Genomic DNA, 15,786 nt, shown 5'->3' on the forward strand with positions numbered 1-15,786 from the left:
TGACCCTTGAAGCTGTTGCTGTGGGTGGCTGGAAAGGGGCACTCGAGGTTTGTTCCATCCTGTGTAGTCTTGATTAGATCTCATTTTTTTAACAGAGAGTGGGGCTGGCTGAGAGAGAAACCCCAGGCTTCTTTTGGCTGAGGGTGTCTGACTTGATATGTTAGACCTACAGTGCAAAAAAAAAAAGGGGAGGGGCACATAAAATGTAAGTTTTTGACTGCATTGTTCTTTCAAGACAGTAGCAAAGACAACAATTATAGCCCATGACAAAAATGACAATCAGATCAACCTTATCCCTTGCACATGCCAACCTGCTGCCTATTTACTCATGGCAACTTAAATGGGATTGAGTTGGGGGAGAGAAGGCTGTCTTATTCTACCTTTAGTAGGTTATGTCTTGAAGAATCTCAAAACAGGACTCACAAAGGAATTGCTTCACTAATAAACGGATGCCGTCTTTGTAATGAAGCGTAGCAGCCAGGCAGACAACAGGTGCACACTGCACTGCAAAATAGTGGGCTACATATGGGAAGGGGAAACACTGGCCCAGAACACCCACCAAACCCCACAGCAAACAAGTCTTTGGTTTTTAAAGTACCACTGCACAAATCCCCACACAGTAAACTCTGGGAAGGATGGTCTTATGGTTAAGGCATGACTAGACCACAACTCAGGAGATCTAGTTTGAATTTATAGCTCTGCCATTAACTTCCCATGTGAGCCCTGGACAAGTCATTCAATCTCTATACCTCAGTTCCTCAACTCTAGACTATGGATAATATTTCCTCTCTCCCTACCCTTTGTCTGGTCTAATATGAAACTCTTTGGGGCAAGGACTGTATCTCTCTGGTGCCTGCCTAGCACAATGTGGCCCCAATCTGGCACTACTGGAATACAGCTACTGCTTATAAAAATAACTACAGTTTATCTGCCTGGGAAGGATGAAGGCTGATTCAATCTCACTGGGATTTGATCCTGGAATTCTAGAGTTTAGATATTTTGTGACACAGACCATTAAACCATCCACTCTATTCCTTGCAGAGTTTGGTTTTGATCCCAGATTCTTCCAAATCCCTCAGGTAACATGGTGTGAAACAATCAAGCCCATAGAATTGAATGTGGGGCTCCGATCTTCACTGACACAGTGACTCCTATACTCAGCACCAGCAAAGCTCCCTTCAACAGCAGAGCTTCCTAACAGGAGAGGTATGTTGTATATAACTTTAACACAACCCATGCTTTTCTCGATGAAATCTTACAACGTGCAAATTTAGATATTTTTAGGAAGCCCATCTAGCCCAATGTGCATATAGACCACATGACAACCCAAGTCTAGTACAAAAGTAGAGTTTCAGCAATCCTGCATAATTTATTTCAGAAAAAATGAAATGCAATTGTTTTCATGAATAAAATATGCATACCATTTGATAAACACACAAAAATTCAAATGCCTAAATTCCTGAAAAACAGCTCTTTGTCCTGTAGACAGAACACTATAGAGTCATGCCTACCTGTCCAGGTTGGAATTGCCAGTGGAGTAGTCCTTTGATGCGGACCTGCTACCATAAAAGGAGGATGATTGTAGAGGCAAAACCCCTTGAAGAGCAATAGAAAAAACATTTGTCATAGCTCAGCTACGTATACTGTACTTGAGGACGGTAAATGACTATACTTAAAATGTAAAGGGTTTAAAAACCTTTTCAACAAGTAGTTTTTTCAGAGTTGTGTAATGAAGAAAGTACTAGCTCTAAATACTAAGTGCATGTAGTTTTATCATATAAGCTAAAGGCTGGCTTGATACCTCCACCTTGAAATTCTGATTTGTTTATTTGAAAAAGGCTGTTAAAATGTGGAACCAACAACTGAAACAATGGAAAGTGTATTTGTCAGTTGTTCGAACATAAAAAATACATACACACAAACCCTTCTTAGCTATGATTTCCAATGCAGTGTACATAAAATTCAAAACAAATACCTTGTACTGAAAATTAAGTTTATTTTCCTACTCTCCATTTTATAGTAAATTAATGTACATTTGTGGGCAAAATATGAAGTGTTTCAAATGAGATGTATTCTGACACCACAGTGATTCAAATTATAAAGGTTGCCATGTAAAACCGTAACTTCACAAGATTCAAGCATGTTTATTAAGTGGACAGAGAATTATTGTTCACTTTCATCCTGGCCTTGGGATGGAAGATGCAGAGTTCAGGCAAACTGTACAGCCTGAAGGAAGTTTACTGCTGTCACCTGTACTTGCAGATAAACAGAGAACTTCTGTTTCTAATTCTGAAATCCTTTTAAAATCTTCTTTAAAGACTTCGCTCATTAGTTCAGCATCAACCTTACTTGTTCGACTAGCAAAATAATTGTAGTCTGAGCTATACCAAAATAAAGTGTATTCACATCTTTAAATCTGCAACAGCCAATGTTTCTCACAAAGGCAGATTCTAGATTACATTCCTCTTTGTGAATAAGGTGCTCAGCATTTAGAATTGCAATAAACTATATTCTAGAATACTCAAGGAGCTGACTGAGGCGATATCTGAGCCATTCCATGAGTTTTCAAAGATAATCATTAAGATGGGCAAATAAAGTACCAATCTATAAAAAAGAGGAATAAGGACAACCAGAGGAATTACAGACCAGTCATTTTAACTTCAGTATCCAGAAAGGTAATGGAGCAAATAATCAAGTATTCAGTTTGCAAATACCTAGACGATAATAAGATAAGTAACAGTCAGCATGGATTTCTTAAGAACAAATGATGTCAAAGCAACCTAATGGCTTTCTTTAACGGGGTAACAAGCCTTATGGATAGATGGGAAGCAGTAGATGTGGAATATCTTGACTTTAGTAAGGTTTCTGAGACTGTCTCGCATAACTTCCTCATGGACAAACTAGGGAAATATCACCTAAATGAAGCTACTATAATGTGGGTGCATAACTAGCTGGAAAACCATTCCCAGAGAGTAGTTATCAGTGGCTCGTAGTCAAGCTGGAAAGACATATCTAGTGGGGTCCTGCAGGGGATTGGTACTGGGTCCAGGTCTGTTCAACATCCTCATAAATGATTTAGCTAATGGCACAGAGAGTACATTTATAAAGTTTGTGAATGATGCCAAGCTGGGAGGGGTTGCAAGTGCTTTAGAGAATAGGATTTAAATTCAAAATGATCTGAGCAAACTGGAGAAATGGCCTGAAGCAAACAGGATGAAATTCAATAAAGACAAATGCAAAGTCATTGGCGATCCCTCAAGGATGATCTCTTTCACAGGTTTTATTTTTCATGGGTTCTTTGGTGACTGAGGAGCCCGACCCTTGAACCACAGGGTCGTTGGCAGATGTTGCAGGTGGTGTGAGAAGACAGGGTTGGGCCACGATTGCTGCGTGACAGTTGTTTTCCTCTCTTTTCTGGTGTTTTTCTGCAACGAGGGCAAGGCAATTTTCCTCAAAAGTGGACATTCCCGCTCTGACAAGCCATCGCCAGTTATCCCTATCCTGGGCTGCTGTTTCCCAGTGTGTGTACACCACTTAGGAAGGAACTATCAATTGCACACATACAAAATGGGCAATGACTGCCTAGGAAGGAGTACCGAGGAAAGGGATCTGGGGTTATAATGGATCACAAGCTAAATATGAGTCAACAGTGTAACACTGTTGCAAAAAAAAGTAAATAGCATTCTGGGATGTGGCAACAGGAGTGTTGTAAGCAAGACACAAGTAGTAATTTTTTCACTCTACTCCACTCTGATAAGGTCTCAACTGGAGTACTGTGTCCAATTCTGAGCACCACATTTCAGGAAAGATATGGACAAATTGGAGAAAGGCCAGAGGAAGAGGAACAAAAATTATTAAAGGTCTAGAAAACATGGCCTGTGAGGAAAGATGGAAAAAAATGGGTTTGTTTAGTCTGCAAAAGAGAAGACTGTGGGGGACTGGGAAGGGGCAGAGGGAAAGAGGAAGACCTAACAGTTTTCAAGTACATAAAATATTGTTACAAGGAGGAGGGTGAAAAACTGTTCTCACTAACCTCTGAGGATAGGACAAGCAGCAATGGGTTTAAATTGCAGTAGGAGGAAAAACTTCCCAACTGTCAGGGTAGTCAGGCACTGAACAAATTGCCTAAGTGAGGTTGTGGAATCTCTGTCGCCAGAAGTTTTTTTTAAGAACAGATTAGACGAACACCTGTCAGGAATGGGCTAGTTATTACTTAGTCATGCCTTGAGTGCAGGGGGCTGGATGAGGTGAGCTACTGAAGTCCATTCAGTCCTACACATCCATGATTCTAAGAAAAGAATTGCATTAGAGTCTGTGCCTGCCACTTACCTAACTTGACTTGGCAGGATTATTTATTATGACCTCTCAAGGTCCCCTCCCAGCCCTATATTTCTATGATTTAATGAATAATAACAATTTGTTTTACCATAAAGCCTTAGAGCCATAGTCATGGACCAGGAGCTCATTGTGTTAGGTGTTGTACGGACAGACTAAAAGACCATTCTTGCCCCCAAAGACCTTCCAACCTAAGTACAAGACAAGAAACAACAGGTGGATAGCACGAAGAATCAATGAGGCCTGGTCTACACTACCACGGTAAATCGATCTAAGCACGCTACTCCAGTTACGTGAATAACAGTACTGAAGACGACGTAGCTAGCTCCACTTTCTACACTGTGCTGTGTCCCGCTGATTTACCTAATGCTTCTCGGGACGGTGGAGCACAGAAATTGACTGGAGGGCGCTCTCCCGTCGATTTAGCACTTCTTCACCAGACGTGCGAAATCGATGCCACTGCATCGAGTACAGCAGTGCCAATTTAGCTCTATAGCGAAGACATCCCTGAGATAATATTTGTCAGAAAAACAGATCAGTGCTCTTCATTATTTTTTGAAGAGGGGATCACTTTGGTAAAAAATCTTCAGCGTGAGAGCCACTTCAAGCCGACACAGGCAGCTGAACATTCCGAGTTCTTTGTTGGTTGATATGGTAATATTACCGTTATTGGTAATATTGCTTGGGGTGCAGGAGGAGCTATGGGTGACTAGCTCTGGGAGGGAGCTCAGGGCTGGGGCAAGGGCTTGGGGTGCAGGAGAGGGTATTGGGGGATGGCTCTGGGAGGCGACAGGTTGGGTGGCAGAAGAGCTATTCAGAACCTGCCCACTGAAGTGGAAGCACTTACTTTGGGGGGCCCCAACCCCATGCTACTCTTGGAAGGGGTCAAAGCGTCCCTGCGGCCCACGTGGCTCTGGGAGCTGCCTCTTTCTGCAAGCACCACCCCCACAACTCCCATAGGCCACAGTTCCCTGTTCCCGACCAATGGGAACTATGGGGGCGGTGCTTGCAGGCAGGAACAGCACGCTGAGACCTCTGTTCACCCACTTTCCTCCCGGGGCCGTGGGGGCATGCTGACCACTTCCGAGAGCGGTTTGGAGCCACAGTAGGTGGGGAGCCTGCCTTAGCTACATCCCCACTGCGCTGCCAGAGAGAGCGATCGACAGGAAGCCACACTTAGGGTCCATGAGAGCTGCCACTGGCTTACAGGCCTTGCAGTGAAGACCACTGAAATAAATAGTGGTCCCAGCATACCAGTGCCCTAACCGTTGCCAAGTATTTTTTTAGGCATCATGGCAAACGAAAGCTACTGAGGGATCTGAAGGAGAGTAATGAATTTGTGCAACAGATGTTTATGGGTAGCTCCTCCCAAGAATGAGGGGTAACATGGAAGAAAGCAAAAAGGTGCTTGTTTGAAAATTCAGTAAGTGACCGATGGAGGCTGGTATTAAGGGCCAATCAAAGTTGAGAACTCAATAGTGAATGAGAGATGATAGGTAAGGTTGGGCCTGTAAGCCTGACTTCAGTATCGGGCAAACTGGTTGAAACAAAATTGTCAGACAGATAGATGAACATAATTTCTTGGGGGAAAGTCAACATTGTTTCTGTAAAGGAAAATCATGCCTCACCAATCTACTACAATTCTCTGAGGGAGACCACAAGCATGTGAACAAGGGGGATCAAGTGGCTATAGTATACTTAGATTTTCAGAAAGCCTTTGACAAGGTCCCTCACCAAAGGCTCTTAAAAAAAATAAGAAGTCATGGGATAAGAGGGAAGGTCCTTTCATGGACTGGTAACTTAAAAGATAGGACACAAAGCGTAGGAATAAATTATCTGTTTTCAGAATGGAGAGGGGTAAATAGTGGTGTCTTGCAGGGGTGTATACTGGGACCAGTCCTTTTCAACATATTCATTAATGATCTGGAAAATGGGATAAACAGTGAGGTAGCAAAATCTGCAGATGAAACAAAACTACTCAAGATCCAAGCAGACTGCGAAGAGCTACAAAAGGATCTCACAAATTGAGTGACTGGGCAACAAAATGGCAGATGAAATTCAATGCTGATAAATGCAAAGTAATGCACATTGGAAAACATAATCCCAACTATACATATAAAACGATGGGGTCTAAATTAGCTGTTTCCACTTAAGAGAGAGATCTTGGAGTCATTGTGGAGAGTTCTCTGACAACATCCACTCAATGTGAAGTAGCAATCAAAAAAGTGAACAGAATATTGGGAATCATTAAGAAAGGGACAGATAATAAGGCAGAAAATATAATAATGCCTCTATATAAATCCATGGTAGACCCACATCTTGAATACTGCATGTAGCTGTAGTTACCACATCTCAAAAAAAGCTATACTGGAATTGGAAAACATTCAGAAAAGAGTAAAAAACCTTTAGGGTTATGGAATGGCTTCCATATGAGGAGAGATTAATAACACAGACTTTTTAGCTTGGAAAAGAGACGACTAAGGGGATATATGATAGAGGTCTACAAAATCATTATTAGTGTGGAGAAAGTAAATAAAGAAGTGTTATTTACTCCTTCTCATAACACAAGAACTCAGGGTCACCAAATGAAATAGGCAGCAGGTTTAAAACAAAAAAAGGAACTATTTTTTCACACAGCGCACTGTCAACCTGTGGAACTCCTTGCCAGAGGATGTTGTCAAGGACAAGACTATAACAGGAGTCAAAAAAGAACTAGATAAGTTCAAGTAGGACAGGTCCATCAATGGCTATTAGCTAGGATGGGGAGGGATGGTGTCCCTAGCCTCTGTGTGTCAGAAGCTGGGAGTGGGCGACAGGGTATGAATTACTTGATTGCCTGTTCTGTTCATTCCCTCTGAGGTGCTTGGCACTAGCCACTGTCGGCAGACAGGATACTGGGCCAGATGGACCTTTGGTCTGAACCAGTCTGGTCGTTCTTATGATAGGCTGCGAAGGGCCTTCAAAGTGAATACAAGCTTATGTTTGATGTAACAGAGGGCGGACATGGTCAAAGCGACAGGCTAGGAAACTATTTTTGCAGCAGCTTTCTTAATAGTTATGAGTGGAGTAAGACTGCATTTTTTCGAGGCCAGAGAAAAGGATATAAAATGCACGTTTACCTGATGTCCTGTTCTCCTCTGCCTGTTTCAGATTCAGCTGTTTCTCTCTGCTACTATTTAAAAACTTCCATGCCGGATCAGTCATAGCTTTGTTATTGCTACAGATAAATTGGAGCTGAAGTCAGAGCAGTTATGTGAAATACAGTTTTTTCCTGGTTAATGTTTACACTTTAAAATTTTTTAGATATTTAATTCATATTGGCCTTTGTTATAATTAACTATGAAGTATGTACAACTCATCAGCAAACAAATTTAGCCAGCTACACCTCTACCCCGAGATAATGCTGTCCTCAGGAGCCAAAAAAATCTTACTCCGTTATAGGTGAAACCGCATTATATCGAACTTGCTTTGATCCACTGGAGTGCGCAGCTTCCCCACCCCCGAGCGCTGCTTTACCGCGTTATATCCGAATTCATATTATATTGGGTTGCGTTACATCAGGGTAGAGGTGTAATTCATTAAATAGGCCTTCTCATTATCACATCAAACACACTGTCTACGTCTCTCTGTTGTATTAAATACCATCCTCCTTTGCTTTGACCTCTTACAAGTCAAAACTCAAACCCAATAAGACAACTTCTGGCAAAATAAGTGCAAATTACCAGAACCTATAAGGATCAGCAGTAACTTACGTTGAAGAATCATTCTCTTTGGGATAATCTTCATTCATCTCTGACCCAGAGGGCTGTGTTCTTTTCCTCTTTTCACTAACATAGCACAAGAATAAAACATTTTAAGGAATCATTAATTCAGACGGACAAAGACAAACCTCTTCCTCCACCATGCATGCCTCATTGTGCTCTCTGTACTTCCTGCTAACCTTTCGCAATTTTCAAGTTTCAAATATAAAATACAACTAAGAATTTTTCACACACAGCTCTTTTAGGTTGTTCCCAGAGCTCATGGACCAGCCATGAGCCAGAAATGTGACTGTTAACATTGTTTTCAAAACAATACCAAAAAATCATAAAAATGAACCAAAAGGACTTATACGTACAGTAAATTGTTAAGATTATACATTTGTATAGTGCTAAATTTTGATAAAAGCATATTGAAGGAGATTTGTTTCATACCGGTTTTCCAATAAGCCCGTTCTGTAAGGAGTTGATGAAGTGGGAGACACTGAAATGTTAACCCTGTTGCTAGGAGTTCCACTTCCTGGGGAAGTCTTAACAGATGCTCTACTTGGGCTGCCCAGAACCTTTCGAAATGGATTTTCTTCCTTTCCCTCCACAGTCACTCTTTTTGAAGGAACCTGCGAAATCCAGCAGGGGAAATCCACAATAATCAAAAATGAAAAAGACTTTATTGTTATTCTAAATTGGCATTTAAATGTCTCTCCCAGAAATGCAGTATCTGAAATCAGGGAAATGCAAAGTTTAAGGACAGTAGAATGTAATATTGCACAGATGGAGTAAAGTTTGCATACGTGAAAAGCCATTGTAAAACCACCAGATTGTGGTAATGCATAAATGGAGTATCCATGCAAACTTTACCCTTCTCCTCCTCCCACACTATCAGCATTGATGTTCTACAGTACATCAAATTCTTTCAGATACAGACTATGTCTTAGGTCTTCTGAGATGCACCTACTACACTTTTGGGTGCTATAAAATAAAGCGCAATAATATTAAGACAGATATTTTTAAGAACAGTGTCCTGTTGCTTTTGACCAAAACAAACAAAAACAAATGTAATGCCATGGAAAGAGTTGACATAGTCGGCTAATTCTAAGTAATATTGGTAGGTTTCAGGCTTGAGGACTGAATTAGAGGGGCTAACCAGGCTGTACACAGCATTAGCTTTTATTTTAAGACTGTTTAAGCAGCACTGAAAATTTGTTTGGAATAATCTTAAAACAACTTCCGCTTCAGGTTGCAATAAAAGGATTGACTTGGTACTTTCACAGAATTGTTATGTAAATGAAAGCCTTTGACTACAGAGTGAAACTTACAGTAAAGTGACTGATCTAGGTACCATGGCAAAGGGTCCTCTGTTCCTTGCTAACAACTCTCACCTTAAACCTGACAAACTCACTACACCAACCACATCTTACAGGATATTTATCCATAAAGAGTTACACATAAAGTACAGAAAGCTCATAACATGTCAAGATTAATAATCATTGTGAGATGTATGTATGGGTAGTATTTAAGAAATAATATATTTACACTGAAAGTATGCTTTACGGATTTGGAGTAGAAATTAGTCACCGTCTCAGTGATGGACCACTTGGGCAGGGGGGAGTTGTCACCTCGCCGCATAATTAGTAATGCAATGCAAGGCTCAATTGTTTAGACCTGCGCAATACTAAATCTTAGAAAAGGAAACTGTCTGAGGCAACAAACAATCAATCAAACTCACTCAAAGGTAGCACTTCACAAGACAGGGTGAATCTCTGACTATAAACAAAATGCTGTTTGCACTATAACAGACAAGGAGAAGCACTCTGTATCCACTCACTGAGAAAAAACCCTTGTGGAGCACAGGTGCTTTCAGGAAGATTTGGATCCTGGTTCTTGAGAAACTAGGTAGCTATGCAACAGGCTGTACTTGGGGAGGGGGGGTGGGGGGTTACTTTATTAGATAGGAAAGGTAACCATTAACAAGTGCAGATCCGGGGTCATGTGTTATGGATTTTATTTTATATTATAACCTTTTGTTTTCACCTCTATTTCTAGTTAAATCTTTATTTTTTCTTAAATAAACCTACTTTTGTTTTACTGTAAATGCTCATAAGAGTTGTGTGGTTTACAGGAGCAGGGTTTTAAAGTAAAACTGGTATAGTGGGGTACACTGTACCTTTCAGCACAGAGGATCTGGAATTTCTGTGAGTAGCCTGTGTCAGGGGTTGGCTGTCACAGGGCAACAATTCAAAGGGTACTACTGGGGCGATTCTGAACCAAAAAAATCAAAAATTCTGCAAATTTTATTTGTCAAAATAATGCAATATTATGACACCAGTTCCAATTGTTTGGGTAATTTATTTAAACAACAATATAGAAAAAAAGTCACAATAACCATTCAGCATTTCCTAAACACATGAAAGTTAAGTTATAAACACTTGGTAACTAATACCCTGCATTCCAGTTCTGGCAGGATATAAACACGATGAGGATCGAATAATCTACAAGCCTCCAGAAAATTCAGACCTAATTGTTCAAATGACAAATATTTGTCAAGCTTTTCAGATGCTTTATGGAATGCCTCTTTAAAGAGATCTAGATAGGCAAATCTTTTAATGGGAGATAAGTTTTCTGTCTCCCTAAATTTGAAGAACTCTGAGGTGCTTTCTGAAGGGAGCTCTAGATGTGAACGGAACCATATCTGCAGTTATTCCAGAAGGTAAAATGCTTTAATTGTGCAAGGCTTCCTGCTCTCAAATGTCAGATTTAAACTGAGAATTTGTTCACATTTCTGTGCTAGAAAAGTGATCAGCTCTTTCAACAATGCATAATTAGTTGGGTCATTCAGCATTTGCTGAATAGTTTGCACAGAAACTGGGGAGCTGCTATTGCACTCTTCATTAAAAAGCTCCTTCTAGAACTGAAAGTTCTTAGAGTGATACTGGACAGCATGGAACAGGCTGTTCCAGGGTGTTCCACTGGTGGGCTAGGAGGCACGGATGCTTTGGCATCTGGAGACTCCTCTTGTAGTTTCTGGTTCATGAAACGGAGGTCCTCGCTTTCCTACAACCAGAGTTACAGAACATGTTTTTGAAGTACCTTAAAATGTATCAACCAGCTGAAAAGGCTTTCTAAATGATTCACCAATTAAGTTAACAATATGTGCCAAACAGGTTCTATGCACAGAATTTGGAAACAGTGTAGAAAACACAGAATCAAATGACATTTTCATGTAATTAGCATCGTCAGTATCAATTACTACAACATTTTCATAATCAATCTGGAACTCACTCACTGCTTTGACTACAGCCTGTGAAACAGTTGTGTGATTAACGGCATCTAAAAACACCGTAACCACCAAAAGAGAGTTAACATGCCCACAGCAATCAGGTTGTAATGGTGCAAACAGTACATTCAGAATTGATCTTGCCTCATCATGACAACATTCAACAAAGATAACAGTGATTTTCTTGTCTTTAAGCTTCAGTTTTCCTTTTCTTTGAGGTACACTTCAGGTACGTATGTCTCAGTTAGTTGTGTCCTACCAGGAATTGCACCACCATTCTGGACCCTGATGTCAAGAAATTCCCCCACAAGTGGGTGGTCAGTCTTTGACAAGGGGATGTTGGCACCTGCTAGCGTCTTCACCCATGCTGTACAAATCTGAAAGCAGAAGTTAGATAAGCCTTGAATGAGAACAAATATTTACCATCCATGTAACATCTTTAATTTTAGATTAACACACTTATTCATATATTTAGTTCTGAATTCCTAGATTTTAATTTAGATTTATAGTATAGTAAATGATCACAGTCAACATTTACAAAAAAAGTAGTTTAAAAACAGAGCTGTCTCTTCAAGATTTCAGAGTAAGCGGAAAGACCCAATCGCGATGTCTGTTCTATGCTACTTATCTTATTTTTCCACATTATAACATTTTCTTATATTTCCACTCACCTCCACACGTTCTCTCTCTGCCAGTGTTTTGTATTTCAGCGGACTTGTAATGGTCTTCCGATGTTTATTTCTGCTTTCCTCTTGATCCACATCTTCCTTCAGTTTGCGTTTTTTTGATGCAAAATGATCCACAATTACAGACCATTGGTCATAACTGAGAACAACACTGCACAATGTGCAAAATAATTTGGCCCCATCTGCATGCAGTTTTGTGGGGAATTCTTGAGCACAAGAAGCTGGTGTAGCTGTTTTTGATGCATGATGTGAAGGCCGTTCACATTGTGCGAAAGAATGAATATCCCTTTGGTAACTTCATCTGGACCTGGCTGGGTACTTTGGAAAGTGTTTGGTTTTGACGTCCTGACATTTTATTGACTGCTTGGTAAATGTTTTATTTGCCCCCCTCCCCCGGCTTTTTTTTTTTAAATGAATAAATAAAATAAATCCTTAGCTGTAATCTAATCCCACTGTGCTACTTTGGCCCAGGAAAAAAGTGAGAAGGCACATAGATCTTCCCAGCTGAGGATTCTCTTACTATAATTTATGAGAAGACTCCTTTACATCACTCTGGTAATGTAGCTGCCTTAAAACTTTCACAGGTTTATGCTCCTGGGGCAATTGACTGCCAATGGGAACGTTTACTAACAATAGGAACATTAACAATGTTACTACCAGGCAGGCTGCTACATTTGTGCCTGAGAGAATGAGAACAATTAACCATCAACAGCTACTTTAACAACATTACTACACAGTCAGGCTGCTACAGTTGTGCCTGAGAGAATGAGAACAATTAACTAGCATACAGGCTGCTACATTTCTGCCTCTAGCCTGCCTCTTGCATAATAAAAAGCCCTGCTCTTCTATGCCAGCGAGCTGCAGTAGCAAGCAAGAGGGACAGAGTCTCTCTCTCTTTCTCTCACTTGTTGCCATGCATGTACGCCCAAGCCCTCCACCCCCATGACGATGATCAGCCATGCAGACACGCACGCCCAGCCCCCCTCCCCCATCTCTGAGGCTGCTCTAGGCACACTGGAACAGATGCGTGGGGGTGCATAGGAAAATGCGGGCCATATGAATTCTGCACCCTCACAGGGGGCAGAATTCTGTCAGGAGTAAAAGGGACTCAGGCATGGGGTGCAGCTACTGTTAAACTGCACATTAGAACTGGCATAGCCCAGAAGAATGCTTGAATGGCTGAAAGGTTGGTGGTGTCAGGGAGCTGATACCCAGCTACCATAAGACTCTCGTTCAAGTGAAGACTGGGAACAGAGAAAGGTGACTTGCAGTCCTGGGTATCCTGAGAACCGTCACAGCGACAAGCAAAGGAGTCAACAAAAAGCAGCCTGAAGAAAGGTGGGTGTAAGTAAAGTAGGTCTGATAATTTTGCCTGAAAGGCTGAAGAGAATCTCACAAAAAAGATTATCAAACTAATCTGATACCAATAACAGTGTAACAGATGTTTACCATGCAAAATGTCACTTGCAGCCAGATCTGCCAATTACCATATACCTGAGCTTTGCATTTTTATTTCATCTATCATATTCAAGTTCCGAATGTTGCTTTAAGTTTTTATGCTGAAACACGGCACAGAACTATGCTAGGTGCAGATCCTTAAGTATATGTTTTTCTCCTTTACTTAACTTCTCCAGCAGCCTGACTTGCCTATCCAACAAGGAGTAAATACACCCTTCCAGAGCCAGTCAGTGCCGTTCCTGGATCATACAGATGGGAAAAGTATGTTCCAACTACCCCACCAAGGTCTCCAACTAATGGTATATATATCTGAGCCTGTCCTGATTCAGAAGGCTTGGGACACAAACTGGAATCACCCATTGTGCTACTACAATATGCATCATACATACAAAATGAGGTGGGAGGTGAGAGGAAGTGATTAAAAGGAACTGAGGGAAAAGCAAAGATCTGAAGTGCAAACAAACTGTTGAACAAACCTGGTTTTCAATATATGGAAATTGTCTGTTAGCTTCTTTCTGGGTTGTCCTGCTGCCCAGAACACCTCCAAAGCTGCCAGATCCCTGAGACGGTTTCACAGCTGACAATAAATGCACACGCCATTTAGTTTACTTGTAGTTTTATATATCCTTGCTTTCTTTGTCATAAATAATTTAAGGCTAGATTTTCAAAACATTCACCAGATGTATGTGCAAAAACCAGAATCTGTACCTGGCAGATAATACAATATCAGGAGTGCACGTGTTTAAAAAGCAAAGGTTTACAGATTTTCCTCCTGCAGTCTGTGTACTTAATGTGCAACAAAACCCAAGTGTTCAGAGAAAGGAGAGGAAACTGCATGTCTTTAAAAATGGTAAACAATACCAACACACTTATATATTAAATACTGTGCATGCCAACCTTGCAGGAAAGTTACATAAACATTAACAGAAAATTGAGTTCAATGGCCCAAAGAAAAGTATTCAACCAAAAGCAATGCAAGGAATAAACAGCTTTAAGAAAAGGGAAGATGGTCAAAGAGGGACAAAATGGTCAAAGGTGAACTGACACAAACTAAGTCAGAATCTTATCTTTATACAACCTGCTATTAACACAATTTGCATCGTTTGCACTTACCAGTATGAACCCTGTCATGGAGGACTGCATCCAGATACATCCTCATTTCGTTTGCGTCCTTAGATGGTACCTTATCAATAGTCAGGAAGCTGGCATCCTTTAGTGTTAGCATCAGGCAACACAATTTTCCACCATTTGGTCGTAAGACCACAGTTTTAATGTTATGGCTTAGCTGGAAAGAAAGTAAAGGTGACTACAACATAGATCATTGTAAGAAATTAAATTATTTAAGTACTTCCACAATAAAAGTAAAAAACTCCAAAACCAGTTATGTGGTCCAAGAGTTATAAAGAAAGAAAATGTACTAAACCTTAAGTTAATATGGTTAATGCATTTTTAAAATGTCGCTCAGAAAAGGTAACAGTATCACTATCACTGACAAGCCCCTATTTTCAAGTGCTTACATTCTGAAACTTCACTGGATTCAAATTTCTTGTTTCTCTCAATCCTAAATGAATAAGAATTCAGTAAAATTTCATTTAGCTGCTAGAGTTATCAAAGTTAAAGAAATTTTTCACCAAGATTTTTTTTTTCAGATTTTTATCTGTTGTTCAATAACTCAAGACTTTTAGAAACTTTCATATAGTTTAGCCCTCAAAAGGTAAAAATTCTTGACAAGTTGGAAAAAAAACTGGCCTGGTAATCAGTAAGTATAAAAAGATTGCTGAATATTCAGTATCTATTTAACTTGGTGTCTTTTTTTTTTAAATAAAGTAAAAAAATTACTAGAGCAACAAGTCAAATACAATGTTAACGTAAATAAAAAAAATTGCCCTCCCTAATTAATCCACATTTTCATTTGCACTTTCTGCTAGGTTGCCTACAAGAAATCACCTGACCAATTATATTTGTTTTGGTTGCATGTATGTTGAGGAAAACTTTTTTTAAATAGATGAATAAACAGAGTTCTTGGTATCTTCAGGAACCAAGTTGTGCAGCTGCATCACTGTAACTAGGGGCGGCTCCAGACATTTCGCCACCCCAAGCATGGCGTCATGACGCGGGGGGCGCTCTGCTGGTCGCCGGTCCCGCGGCTCCGGCGGACTTTCCGCAGGCATGCCGCTGAAGCCACCCTGCCTGCCGCCCTTCCGGCGACCAGCAGAGCGCATGCTGGACCAGTGGAGCGCATGCCGCCCCAAGCACGCGCTTGGTGTGCTGGGGC

The 15,786-nt window shown here is 40.7% G+C and overlaps 1 protein-coding gene across 3 annotated transcripts in view; it reads right to left on the bottom strand.

The window, feature by feature from the left end:
• Nucleotides 1–15,786, bottom strand: part of USP37 (ubiquitin specific peptidase 37) — a 61,970-nt gene that overhangs the window by 42,292 nt on the left and 3,892 nt on the right. For all 3 annotated transcript variants that reach the window (XM_050917011.1, XM_050917009.1, XM_050917010.1), the window contains exons 3-9: nucleotides 14,625–14,796; nucleotides 13,988–14,088; nucleotides 8,529–8,710; nucleotides 8,088–8,162; nucleotides 7,455–7,552; nucleotides 1,512–1,596; nucleotides 5–166 (exon numbers count right to left, since the gene is read on the bottom strand). In XM_050917011.1, coding sequence (XP_050772968.1) covers nucleotides 5–166; nucleotides 1,512–1,596; nucleotides 7,455–7,552; nucleotides 8,088–8,162; nucleotides 8,529–8,710; nucleotides 13,988–14,088; nucleotides 14,625–14,796 — 875 coding nt within the window. The remainder of the gene's footprint in view (nucleotides 1–4; nucleotides 167–1,511; nucleotides 1,597–7,454; nucleotides 7,553–8,087; nucleotides 8,163–8,528; nucleotides 8,711–13,987; nucleotides 14,089–14,624; nucleotides 14,797–15,786) is intronic.

This window comes from Gopherus flavomarginatus, chromosome 10 (genome assembly GCF_025201925.1).
Source record: "Gopherus flavomarginatus isolate rGopFla2 chromosome 10, rGopFla2.mat.asm, whole genome shotgun sequence".
NCBI lineage: Eukaryota > Metazoa > Chordata > Testudines > Testudinidae > Gopherus > Gopherus flavomarginatus.